The 13,958-nt window shown below is 37.6% G+C and overlaps 1 protein-coding gene across 7 annotated transcripts in view; it reads right to left on the bottom strand.

Annotated features, from left to right (window-relative positions):
- Positions 1–13,958, bottom strand: part of LOC107752760 (kinase D-interacting substrate of 220 kDa-like) — a 60,980-nt gene that overhangs the window by 37,916 nt on the left and 9,106 nt on the right. For 5 of the 7 annotated variants that reach the window (XM_016568809.1, XM_016568810.1, XM_016568811.1 and 2 more), the window contains 16 exons: positions 13,035–13,133; positions 12,790–12,888; positions 11,288–11,386; positions 10,910–11,107; positions 10,715–10,813; positions 10,412–10,510; positions 10,184–10,282; positions 9,671–9,848; positions 9,429–9,593; positions 9,167–9,346; positions 7,808–7,973; positions 7,374–7,525; positions 5,526–5,812; positions 3,632–3,772; positions 2,225–2,462; positions 1,232–1,320 (listed from right to left, as the gene is read on the bottom strand). In XM_016568809.1, the coding sequence (XP_016424295.1) occupies positions 1,232–1,320; positions 2,225–2,462; positions 3,632–3,772; positions 5,526–5,812; positions 7,374–7,525; positions 7,808–7,973; positions 9,167–9,346; positions 9,429–9,593; positions 9,671–9,848; positions 10,184–10,282; positions 10,412–10,510; positions 10,715–10,813; positions 10,910–11,107; positions 11,288–11,386; positions 12,790–12,888; positions 13,035–13,133 (2,388 nt within the window). The remainder of the gene's footprint in view (positions 1–1,231; positions 1,321–2,224; positions 2,463–3,631; positions 3,773–5,525; positions 5,813–7,373; positions 7,526–7,807; positions 7,974–9,166; positions 9,347–9,428; positions 9,594–9,670; positions 9,849–10,183; positions 10,283–10,411; positions 10,511–10,714; positions 10,814–10,909; positions 11,108–11,287; positions 11,387–12,789; positions 12,889–13,034; positions 13,134–13,958) is intronic. The other 2 variants (XM_016568807.1, XM_016568812.1) reach the window with 2 other exon arrangements.

Genomic DNA, 13,958 nt, shown 5'->3' with positions numbered 1-13,958 from the left:
TGTCAAATTGTCGAGCTACATATTTCTCACTTGAGAGTGCATGTTGGAAATGATGGAAATGTTGGATCAGCACTCATCAGAAAATGACAAAGTTAATAAAAACTGATGTTTGAGAATGAACCAGTGAAATGGCAGTTGCAGTGGATTGTGTCTGGAGCTGCTGATTCAATGTTGTGTCTGGGCAATTTGTTGTGCATGACTATTTGACTTGTCCTAAGAGGTCTGGCTGACTGATATGTCTGCTCTTCACTTAAAGCTTCAGCCGGTTCACTACAAGCACAATGCAGAGTTGAACACGAGCACCGGAGGGTCAGAGCTTTAAGCCCACTTTGAAGTTTTTAATGCTGAACTTGTGACTTGACTGCTACTTGGAACACATGGCCATCAATAAGGTGGCCCCTTTTTGATCCAGGATGATGGAGGGGAGACTTATGTAAAAATATGCATGATGAAATTAGTCTTAAATGTATCAAACCTAGGCTCCACTATATCGAAGATCCTCTTTGTGCATCAAGAAAGACCGGTTTGACCTCACAGCTTAATGGGACATAATCACATTAACCAAGAAAAGGACACAACACTTTCAGAGCCGCCCTACTATTTCTCTTCGTTAATGACTGGAGTCTTCCACGAGCAGCTCACGAAACCCGCTTAACAACTTTTCACAACAAAACGTGCAGATCAGGGGTACGGCGAACCGGATGCTCAGCCAAGAAACAGCAGAGGCAAAACAAGAGGAGCGTGCCCCTGAAATAAAGAAGGGCCAAATAAAGGAGGCAGATAAATCAGCCAAGCAAACAAACAGCCCTCGCAGGGCAAGCAGAGGAGCCACTTAGCCTCCTGCCTCTGTGCCACCGTGCCAGTGCTTTGTCACCGAGACCCACTGCTGCTGCACCCCGTCATTAGGCAATGGCATCTCAGCGGGAAGAGTAAACAGACATTAAATCAATTACAGACGCTCCTCGGCGGCATCCAGGGTCTCTGACAATACCCCCCCTCCAAAACACACACACACACACACACACGCGGTCCTGACTCCTAACTGTCCTTTATAACTGTGAATAAATGAATCATACAGGCGTAAAAGAGCTTGTTAGAGAGAATAAGCATGGTTAAAGCCATTATAAATGAGTTACTAATGAGGTAATAGCAGCCATATGGCCTTCGTTGAGCTGGCTATCTTAAATCGTGCTGATGGGAAGTGGTGGGAGTGTTGGAGGCTAAGTCTTACCCGGCGGTTCAGTGCTGTTTTGCTGCCCTGCCTGCCCTGTTCGCCGAGACTGTTCTGAGACAACTTCCTGTCCATGTCCTCTTGCCACGCTACAGATGGAGAGAGTCAGACGTTCAGAGGAAGTATCGGAGCGGAAAAGCTGTGCTGTTAGTCTATATTAAATGCACTACACCACAGATGATGCAGACGACAAATCGCAACAATTATCAGCCACATAAATCAAAGAAATCAGATTAATAGAACGCAAACATCTTGTTATACATAAAACGCATTACAGAAAAGTAAGATGTTCAGATGTTTTAAAATCTCTTCTTTTTTGTTCCACAAAAGAAAGAAAGTCATACAGGCTTCGAACAACATGAAGGTGAAGAAATGCTTACTGAATTTTCAGTTTTAAGGTTTTTGAGAGCCTTAGTACAAAAGAGAAAAGTACTTGACAAAAAAATCTGTAATTTTATAAATTAAATATTAAATTAAATTAAAATAAAATAAAGTAATATAAAATTATAAATGAAATTAAATGAAATAAAATTTTACTAAATTAAAATAAGAATAACATTAAAAATAAAAACAAAATTAAATCTAATATAAAAATAAAATAAAAATAAAATTATAAAATATAATAAATCAACACACCATAAATAGCTAGCAATACAAAAAAAGAATTTAGAGGATAGAACCCAAAAATATGACATTTTCTCACCCTCAAGTCATTTGAAACCTGTACAACTTACTTTCTTCTGCCGGTGTCAAGTCAGTGGGGACTTTCACTGTATGGACAAAAACAGTTATAAACAATGACATGACGGTACATAACAGAATTTTAAACTTTGGGTGAAAACTCTCTTTAATCTTTACGCCGAGTCCCAATTTTCATTCCAGCTGTCCTGTCCTATGAAGTACTTCCCCCTCACTACAGCAGTATGTGCATGTACTTTTTACATATTTTGTAAAAATATGCATATTGGAATTCTGAATTCTGCCTATACCGACCATCAGAGTTCAGCTGATCCGCATTGGCTGGTGTGGAAATGCAGAGTCTCTTGGCAGTGCTGAGGCCACGGCTGTTGAGGAACACGGGCAGGTGGATGATGTTTCGCATGTAGTCGTGGCCGTTGATGTTGGAGTCACGTAGCACACTGTTGAGGTTCTGGTTTATGGCCTTGATGATGATATGAGGGTCACTGGCAAAGATTGAGATGAAGGGGCCTTTAGAGAAGAGCACCCGAACCTGCAAACAGAAGAGACAAGAATGTTTCCTCTTTATTAATTCGGGAAAATCTGGTCTAAGTTGGAGCCTAGTGGTTAGATCATCGGTTACTATTAGTTCATTTACATTTAGTCATTTAGCATTTAGTTAATGCATTAGATATCATAAAAACATAATACAGTATTTATGATAGGCTTTTTGGTTACGATATGCTAAATCAATGTGCTATACTAAACAAGTGGCCTAATTTCACTCTCAGAATGAATTAAGTTACTTAGTAATAATTCTATTAGACTATTTATGTTACACAGGCCTATAGCTCAAATTATATGTCGTGGATCATGTGTATGATTACACACAAGCCACTCTGTATACATTTACACACACCAAGACATGTACTCATTTAAACGTGACAGGACTTTCCAGACTAATGAAGAACACCGTAATATGTAGAAGTGTCACAGGATACTGATTTGTAGACCATAGCAATCACTGTGAGATATCTGCTGACGTTGCGTTTCTCCACGCCAACTAAATTGTGGCACAAAAAATGCCATCTGCATTCATATCCGTCATTTTGCTTATAGAACATCAGCTTTAGCAACTGGAACAATATTAAACTTGAAGGAAAAATCCAATTTGCTAATTCCTATCAAAATCCGAGACAAAAAGACCAGAATTTATAAGAGATGTGGCTAATTGTGCCACAAAGGAATCTTTGAGGGTTTTTGCAGGCTCTCTGGTAAATGGCAGATTTCATTAGCAGTGAACAGGCTGCCAACAAAAGAGGATTATATCCAAATAATGACATTTAGCTGAAGGAAATTCCATTAGTCCAGCTGGGAGAGAGGAATCTGAACTTCTGGAGCTAAACAAGCCTGAACTCTAAACAGTGCTGCACATCCATGAGATGTTTGAGAGGTGAATGGGCTTGTTCTTCCCACAGAGTGGACATGAGGCACCTTGTTTGGCCATTTAGTCAAGAGCAGGAAGCGTGTGTGCTCAGACAGAAGGAGTCTGTTATGTTTACAGCGGAGATGGATGGCATGTGCCATCAAAAGCTTCTTGGCATTGGTTGAATACATCGGAAAATGCGATCCTGGCAGTAAAAAAGATTTGTATACTATTATTTGGTTATATGGGAGATGTTTGATGCAGGGCTGTGCATGGCAGCGTAAACACACACGCACCGTATCAAGCATCTGTAGCACTTTGTCTTGTTCACAGGAATCCAGGCCATCGATGATGACAGCCAGTCGGGTCTGATTCTGAGTGAAGCCATCAATGGTTTTAGCCATTTTAGCCATGAGCTCCACTTCACACTTCAAAACCTGAGAGAAAAAGGAAATATATCAGCTATACAAAGCAACATGCTGTAAAAAACAGAAGCTTTAGATGTTTTTAATTTTCACAAAATAAAGCAAAAATCTGAAGGATGTCGTCTCGGAAGAGACCTGAAACAAAATCTGAATGATCTGGTTCAAGATCTGGGCTCTGTGGCAATCCAAAGACTGCAAATTGTGTTTAAATATGATAAATCCATTTCCATTTCCATTTCCATTCCATTCAAAAAATAAAAAATAAAAAAAATAAATAAAAAAAATAAAATAAAATAAAACAAAATAAAACCACTACGATTTTACTGTGGACTTTAGAGCTGCACGATTCTGGATAAATTGCGAATCACAATTAGTTTCTTTCAAATAGAGATCACAATTCTCCCACGATTCTGAACTAAGCAAAATAACATGTAATTTACTAAAGTCTGTGACAAAATATTAATTGCCTCCACCTATTCAAAAATGTTTAATTAATTTGAGTGAATTATTATTTTTTTTTAATTTAATGAATAATTCAATGACTCACTCATAAATTCTTCACTTGTTCCATTACTGAATGAATCAGCAGCTTTGAACTAATCTCTTGAATGAATGATTCAATGACCAGTGTTGGGCAGTAACGCATTGCTTAGTAACGCGTTACTGTAATTTGATTACTTTTTTAGTAACGGAGTAATTTAACGTGTTATCATTTTCAAAATAGTAATTAGAGTATAGTTACAAGCCGAGGTCTCTATACGTTACTGCCGCGTTACAATGCTGACAGAATGCAGTGTTTTATAATCTAGAGATTGTAAAAAGATGTAGCACACGCACTGTGGAAGTCAAGTGCCAGTGGATTAGAGACCTGCTCCCGCGAGACCCGACGCAACAGCAGCGAGAAAGAAGATGTGCGAGTGCGGGTGCGGGCGCCATACCAATCCATTCACGCAGCAGCCGCTTGCTTTAGTTAAAAATAACAGTGTTCTGTGAATGTTGATGCTTTAATAACAAATATTTATCGAGAGCGTGTATGCTGGGATTTCATACATTTAATAGAGAAAAAAGTAACGTAACTAGTAATGTAACTAATTACTAATTACTTTTGAAATAAAGTAATCAGAACAGTAACGCGATTACTTTTAAAAGGAGTAATCAGTAATCAGTAACTTGATTACATTTTCAGAGTAACTTGCCCAACACTGTCAATGACAAATGCATTTTTAACAGTCACTTGTCACCACCTACAATGTAATCAACACTGTAAAAAACTAAAGTTAAAGCGCCAATTTGAAGCAAAAACTACTTTCAAAAGATGATTTACTCCATTTTGTTCACAGTGTTTATATCCGAACTATAAACTTTTTATATTTTATTTGATTATATGAATGATAATAAGACAGAAATAATACTGTGTGGTTGAAAAAAGTTGTTTGTGAAGCGGTTTCATACCTAAACATGATAACTGCTCTCCCTGTGTCAGCGGCAGCACGAACACAGATTTGAATGTTCTGGTAAGACTTTTTCAAAGACTCAATAGACACAGAGGAATCGTTGTCATTTAGAAATAAGATCCCGATCTTTTAACGATTAATCGTGCAGCTCTAGAGGACATTACCATGCAAATCCATCTCTTCAAGACTTGCCTAGTTAGGCCACAGAGTTAGTCACTTTGCATAAGAAAATACCTGCTAAATGAAAATAAATGTAATAGTGATGACTATAACTAAGCACATTACATATTATATTAGTATCACTGGCTCACCTTCATGAATCCCTCACTCTTGAGCTTGTGCATGCTGTTGGCAGCGTTAAGGAGCCTCCTCCTCTGAGAGTGCAGCACAGAGTCCGCCACCTGCCACCAGGTCCGACAGTTCAGCAGCACGGCCAGACCCACCACACTGGCCATGGCGATCAGAACCGCGTTCACCGTCAGGTTCTCTGCGTTCACCTTGAAGATGGCCAGCAGGGCCATGCCTGTAATCAGACAGCCCGACGTCAACACAAAGAGCACGAAGGAGGGGACGCAACATGTCTTCTTCCACTTCTTTCCTGTAAAAAAAAAGGCAGGTTGAAGTTAAATACTAACAAAACAGTCTAAAATGTGACTGGATGAGCTGCATTTGAAGCAATGATAAAACACCTGATATATACAGTATATACACCTGTAATGACATTATTAATAAATAATACTATTATTAAATGTTATACAAATGCCATTTATTATTAATAGAATAATTATTGACCATTTTTTATGTTTAATATAGAGCTATGTAGAGTACAGTTTTTGACCAAATGGGATTTCACTATACTGTAGGTGAAACTATGATACAAGTTTCCAGTCAGATGTTTTATGTTCACAAACAAAACAAATAAGATAAATAAATATTTATGAAAAATACATTTATTTAAAAGGTTATTTTACCACAGTTAAGGGGGTTAACATAAAAAAAAACTAAAACACAGAAAAATAAAAATAAAATAACTAAAATAAATACGAACTAAAATAAACTAAGTTTAAAATCAAAGTACTAAAATAACTTACACTAAAATTGGGATATGAATAAACAGAAAATAGAAATATTCAAAACAAAAACTAATAAAAATTACACAAACGCATAAAATTATTAAAATGTATACTCAAATTAAAATATACAAAAATAATAAAAATATATTTTTTCAGCTGCAGGGACAGGATGACTGGTTGCAATCGAGGGAAAGATGAATGTGGCCAAGTACAGGGATATCCTGGACTAAAACCTTCTCCAGAGTGCTCAGGACCTCAGACTGGGCCGAAGGTTTACCTTCCAACAAGACAATGACCCTAAGCACACAGCTAAAATAACGAAGGAGTGGCTTCACAACAACTCTGTGACTGTTCTTGAATGGCCCAGCCAGAGCCCTGACTTAAACCCAGTTGAGCATCTCTGGAGAGACCTAAAAATGGCTGTCCACCAACGTTTACCGTCCAACCTGACAGAACTGGAGAGGATTTGCAAGGAGGAATGGCAGAGGATCCCCAAGTCCAGGTGTGAAAAACTTGTTGCATCTTTTCCAAAAAGACTCATGGCTGTATTAGATCAAAAGGGTGCTTCTACTAAATACTGAGCAAAGGGTCTGAATACTTAGGACTATGTGATATTTCAGTTTTTCTTTTTTAATAAATCTGCAAAAATGTCAACAATTCTGTGTTTTTCTGTCAATATGGGGTGCTGTGTGTACATTAATGAGGAAAAAAATTAACTTAAATGATTTTAGCAAATGGCTGCAATATAACAAAGAGTGAAAAATTTAAGGGGGTCTGAATACTTTCCGTACCCACTGTATATTTTTATCATTATAGGGTGGTTGTGTACACACACTGCCAACACACATTTCAGTTCAAACAACTTGTAAAAGTGCATGTAGCATCCTATGACCCCTTTAAGACAAACTCTGCTTTACATTATGCCTAACCTTTACCATGATAGAAATCGCTGTAACAGAGTCTTGTGTTTTTTATTGTTGTATAAAACAATTCAGAAAGGCAAGAATTAACTAATTAAAAGCACTGAGTATGTTTTTCAATACTTTTCTGTTATCAAGGTTCATACTGCATATTCGACAAACACACCTTGAGTTTCATCATTCTTGAAGACCCTAAAAAGTCTGGTGGCCAAGAAGCCGAACTCTCGCTCACAGGCATCGGACAGCGTAGCTATCATTTCAGCCATGGACGTCTCCCCTCCCACACTCGACAGACGGTTATAGTCCGTGAACAGAAACCTGGACAGATGGAGAACAAAAAAAGACTGACTGAAAATGAGCATCACACATGTGCGTGTTTCAACAGAATGTGCAGGTAATCTAATAATGTCATGAAGAGAATGTTCACAGCATACATTTATCTTGCCTCCAAAGCATTAGGCGAAGTAGATAACATCTTTATACAGTTTACATCTTTATCTTATTTTATTTCAACTTTGCATACGAATAAAAACCCATTAAACATCAGTGTAAAGTAGTTGGATGTGTTTGGTGAAGGGTGCAGTATTCTGAGGGCTCTACCTGACAGGCAGGGCTTTGGTGGTCTGCTCTGGAAGCTCGGGGGGATTGACGAACATGAGTTTGAGAAGAAGCTCCAAGTAGCCGATGTGGCGGGCCAGTCTGGTGCTGAGGACCCAGGCCCAACTCCAACTCTCCCCTCCTTTTCTCCCACCAAAGTACACCAACACTGCATACACCATTCAAAAACACAGGAGACTGAGATGGTGCACTTTTTGATATGAACTGAACCAGAAGTTTGTGAGAATGTACAACAAGATAAGCGTAGAACAGGCAATGCATGACATTCTGAAGTACAATGCTGCACTCTGGTGGACACATTTATATGTACGGTTCAGTGCCTCTTTGGTAACCAAAGATGAACTCACATTATTAAGGAGCAAGTGGGACAAAATGTAATATGAATCATCAATAAAAAGCCTGCACTGGTTGAATACTAATCTGAATATTAAACTTTTTAGTGTCCATAATTACAATAGTAATGAGATGAATAATGATAATCAAGGGTATAAGGCATATATAAATACAAAATCACCATAAATGTAACTAAATAATAAATATTATTTTGATAATTAGTGTTCAAATCCCTGACTTAAATTTTTTATTTCTCTACCTCAGCACAATCTTTGCTGCACTACAATTATTTTATAGGCACTGACTAGACACTTATATAACATATTTCATGCATTTATGATTTGACATTTTTTGTAATAATAATAACAATAATAATTACTACTATTATTATTATTATTATTTCAATATATCATTATTTATTATACATTTTATTACAATTTCATTATTTGCCGTTTTTGTAAGAATAACGGTTATTAATACTATTATTATTATTATTTCAATAATATCATTATTTATTATTACAATTATTAACAATTTCATTATTTGCATTTTTGTAAGAACAACAATTATTTATATTTATATATATATATATATATTATTATTATTATTATTAAAAAAATAAAATTATTAATAGTAATATATATCACATTCAAAAATATGAAAAAACATCATATCTACAGCAATGAATAGTATAATTATTTATTAATATTGTTATTATTGTTTGCATACAGTATTCTTTGCAGGTATTGCTTACTGTAATTCCGATTTTTTTTTTACTTTGTATTTATCATTTTTATTATTTTTTATCGTATTTATCGTTGTGATTTATTACTGACTTGTAGTTTACATGTTTTTGATTTACTGTATTATTGCGGTTTACTATAAAGTCTAAAGTTGCCATTGTCCTTCTCTGTTATATGTTGCGCTATGGTTCCAAGGGATCTATACTCCTTTTTTAACACTTGGCCTGTAATCAGAGGCATGACAGTAAATTTGACAATTTCTCACCAAAGAAGATGTACAATAGGGCGAGCAGGCTGAAAGCCACAGCGATGGCCAGTTTAGTGTCGACAGCAAAGCCGAGGACCAGAGCCACAGATCCACAGAGCAGCAGAGTCAAAACTACCACCAACCACGAGAACTGGAACAACGGCTCCACCTGCTGCCCGGCGAACGTCTTCATCTCATCTGAAACAGTGAAAACACCATCAGATCTCATTCAGATCCAATAAGGCCCTCCAGATTTTCAATAGTCATTTCTGGCTCATACCCTCCAGTTTCTTAAGCAGGAAGGACTTGCCGCTGCCCCACTGGGCGTAAAGCCCCACGCAGATGGGCGGCTGCATGGTGGGCTCACTCAGGATGTCTGCCAGAGCGCTGCTGTACAGGTCATAACCCAGCATGTCCCCGTCACACTCAGAGGGAGACAGGTGCTCTGGGGAGGAACACATCAGAAGTGTTGGAGACAGACATGTTACTGTGCAAAGAAGGTCTGTTTGAAGAAATACTCACTGGCTCCAAATATCTGGGTGAGGATGCTCTTCTGATGAGTGCAGTCAATGTTGTAGGGTGTCTCTCCTTCTTTGTTGGGCCGGTAGAGCAGACGACCATCTTTAGGGTTCCTCAAGAGCAGCTCAGCGAGTTTGCGGCTTCTCCCACGAATGGCAATATGCAGAGCTGTGTCACCTTTCTGAGAAGATAACATTATATTTTTAGAGAACATTCAAATGCAGAAGTTAGTGAGTAAATATATACACACACACTACCGTTCAAAAGTTTAGGTTCATTCATTCATTATATAACATTTATTATAAATTGTAATAACATTTCACAATATCACAGTTTTTAATGTATTTTTGACCAAATAATGCAGCTTTGGTTAACATTTGTTTAAGACACTTCTTTCAAAAACACAAAAAAATATATATATATATATCAGGTATTTGGCCTTCAATGGTGTCTGTATTAAGACAATAATAAAGACATGTCAATCAGAAAATGTTCAGAAATACTTCATGGTTTTACCTTGTCCACTGCTGACACTTTGGCACCTTTGTCCAAAAGAAGCTCAACTATTTCCATGTTTCTCATCTTGGTAGCTTTTATGAGGGGAGTCTCTCCATCCTGACACATTAACACACACAAAGCATATGTATGTAAACGTCTTTCACAACCGTAAACAAGTATTACAATCATAATGATGAGATTCATATAGGATTACAAGGCAAAATCCAATGAAAATCAGCTCTTTACCTTGGTGTAGGCCTCAGTGTCAGGGTTGCACTGCAGAATGTCTCGAACCATGGTTGCATTACTTTTCTCCACAGCCCAGTACAGGGCAGTCTTACCGTCCTATAATAAAGAATTAAATAACACAGGGTCACAGTGACATCTACTTCCTTAATCACATGGGGATTAATAACAGGATTCTAATATGAGGTGAAAAGGGCATCAAAACAAAGAGGCCGTTCTGTATAGATTAGCATTCGGGACAGTGTGCTGATGGATTTAGGAGACTGAAATGGAGAGCTGGCGGTGTGGTGGAGATGCAGTTACCTGGCCTTTGACATCAATATCAGCGTATTTATTAAGCAAAGCTCGGACGATCTCCACATGACCTCCTCTGACGGCTCCGATAAGCACAGTATCACCACTCTGAGACACAAAAACACAAACAAGATTAATGGGAATTTCAAGATTCCTTAAATACTAACAATCAAGGTTAAATAAGCTATGCATGAGAAGCCTTACCCGATCAGGGATGTTGACGTACGTGCCCGCGTCCAGCAGGTCTTGGACAATCTCAGTGTAGCCCTCTATAGCAGCGATCATCAGCGCAGTGTTTCCGTCTTTATCAGTCATATTCATGTTGGGGTTTCTCTTTAGCAGCTCCTTCACCACCTCAGTGAAACCACCTCGCACGGCCACTATGAGCGCGGTCATAGAGTTCTACAGGAGAGAGATCATAGTGGGGCCTTATTCTGTAACATACAGTCTTTTAAGTGTTCAATTTAGTGACTTTATTGCATCAGCAGCACATTTAGTGCATCTGAAAAATGGGAATTTGGACAAAGCCTTTCAGAACTCACAATCTAATAAACACAATAGTTTAAAAAAAAAAGTGTGTACCGCTCCCTCCTGGTCCACATTGGCGCCGTTCTCCAGCAGATGCATCACACAGTCATAATGGCCCTTCCTGGCTGCCCAGATCAGGGGTGTGGTGCCATACTGACAACGACAGACAAAAACTCCAGTGTAATTACTAATGTCTCCATTAATTAATTATGAATGTGGTGCTTATTCACATAGGATAGCACTTTATTTTACAGTCCTGCTTCGCATGTGCATACTATTGTACTTGTTTTAGTAATGACAAAAACTGGGTAATAACTAGGTACCAACCCTGAACCTACCCCTAACCCATATAGTTACCTTACATTATCTAGTACTTTCTTAGTTAGGTACACTGTAAGTACAGATAAGTGTGCATACTGTAAAATAAAGTGCAACCGTTCATAGAATCCCGATCTTTGATTGTTGATCTTGCTCATTGTTTGATCTTGCTTAGTAACCATAAACAGCCAGTGGATAAGCAAATGAACTACACTGCTTGGCATAATAACTGATAAAGGGATATTTCACCCCAAAATGAAAATTGTGTCATTAATTACTCACCCTCATGTCATTCCGAACCTGCAAGACCTTCGTTCAACTTCAGAACACAAATTAAGATTTTTTGATGAAATCCAAGAGCTTTCTGACCTTCCATAGATAGCAATGCAACTACCACGTTCAAGGCCCAGAAAGATAGTAAGGACATCATTAAAATAGTCCATGTGACATTTTTGGGTGAACTATCCCTTTAATTCAAATTATAGTAATCCATAAAAGCAATCTGCGGGTTTATGACATTATAAAAAAAAAAAACTAAACTAAACTAAATAATAAACCTCTATAGATCATGTATTACAGTGATTTTAGTAAGATTTGCTATTTTTTTCTACTTTCTTTTTGCAATTACTTATTATTTATACTACAGTTCAAAAGGCTGTGGTCAGTAAGATTTTGTTTTTTTGTTTTTGAAAGAAGTCTCATTCATTTGATTACAAATACATTTAAAAACATTAATACTGTGAAATATTTTTACAATTTAAAATAACATCTATTTTAATATGCAATGTAATTTGTTCTTGTGATGACAGCTAAAACCACCGATGACAGCATTATTACCCCAGTCTTCAGTGTCACATGATCCTTCAGAAATCATTCTAATATGCTGATTTGGTGCTCAAGAAACATTTCTTCTAATTATCAGTGTTGAAAACAGTTCAATGTACTCCTCACTGTTTTTGTGGAAACTTTTTTTGACAGGGGTTTTGATGAATAGAAAGTTCAGAAGAACAGCATTTATCTGAAATAGAAATCTTGGGAGGCACTTTTTAACATTTTAATGTGATATGTCCTTGCTGAAAAAAGAATAAAAAATCATACTGACCCCAAATTTTGAACGGTAGTTTATATTATATATTGGTCTCATGTGGAAACTGTTGACTCAAGCTTTTTAGTTCACCACCAGTGTTTACGATTCTAGTGAAAGCTCAGCGTTCTTTGAGATGGGACTGATAAGGTACCTTGTCAGAGCAGTTGACTTTGGCTCCATGCTGAAGCAGCAGCTGAACGATCTCTGCATGGCCTCTTCCTGCCGCCCATATTATGGGGTAAACACTGTACTACTGGGACAGACACAAATCAATTACACACCGCACAAAACACTCAAACCTTGAGATGAGACAGGGCCATTTTCTCCTACACCTCAAACAGAGTTTCTAATGTACAATAAATGCTTGTACATAGAACAGGAAAAGGCTATGCAGACCTGTCCGGTGATGTTTGGGTTTGCCCCCTTCTCCAGCAGTAGACGTGCCACCTCCACACGACCCTTATAAGAGGCCCACATGAGCGCGCTCCAGCCCCCCTGCACACAAACATACCGAGGTCATTATATTCCCACGTGACGGTCCTTAGAGTAATCTCACGGTCACAGGACTGTGTGGATAAACACATTTTCCCTGAGTCAGGGAGTGACTCAAGCTATCGGCTGTCTCTCATCTTCCTTATTTGTTATTATAAGCTTTAGCTGCTACCCAGACGGCATTTATGGGCAACACAAACACGTTCAGACATTCCATTTTCAATGTTTAAATGCGCCCAAAAATCTAAATAGGCAGCTCACAGCTGTCAGAGTATACATGACCACAGCAAGACACCATATATCCAAGAACTAGACAGAACTGCTGATCTTAAAAACAGAGTATCACATATCACATGTTCCGGCAAGGTAGGAATTAAATGAACCCAAATAGGATGGTTGAGGATACATAATTTCAAGACTAGGGCTTTGAATTTAGCATTTAGTGTGAATAATTATTGCAGAAACAAATTTACAGAATACATAATAAATAAATTAATATAATAATACACAAATTCAATTTATATTTGTACTTTTTATATTGCACACACACACACACGCACACACACATACATACATACATACACACACACACACACACACATGCATATATACATATACACACACACATACATACTGTACATACACACACACACACACACATATATACATATACACATACACATATATACACACACACACATACATACTGTACATACACACACACACACACACATATATACATATACACATACACATATATACACACACACACATACATACTGTACATACACACACACACACACACATATACATATATATATATATATA

The sequence above is a fragment of the Sinocyclocheilus rhinocerous genome, unplaced genomic scaffold (genome assembly GCF_001515625.1).
Source record: "Sinocyclocheilus rhinocerous isolate Xijiao unplaced genomic scaffold, SAMN03320098_v1.1 scaffold61, whole genome shotgun sequence".
Taxonomy (NCBI): Eukaryota; Metazoa; Chordata; class Actinopteri; order Cypriniformes; family Cyprinidae; genus Sinocyclocheilus; species Sinocyclocheilus rhinocerous.
Note: the sequence above shows the minus strand (reverse complement) of the source record. Positions and strands in the feature narration are given on the sequence as shown.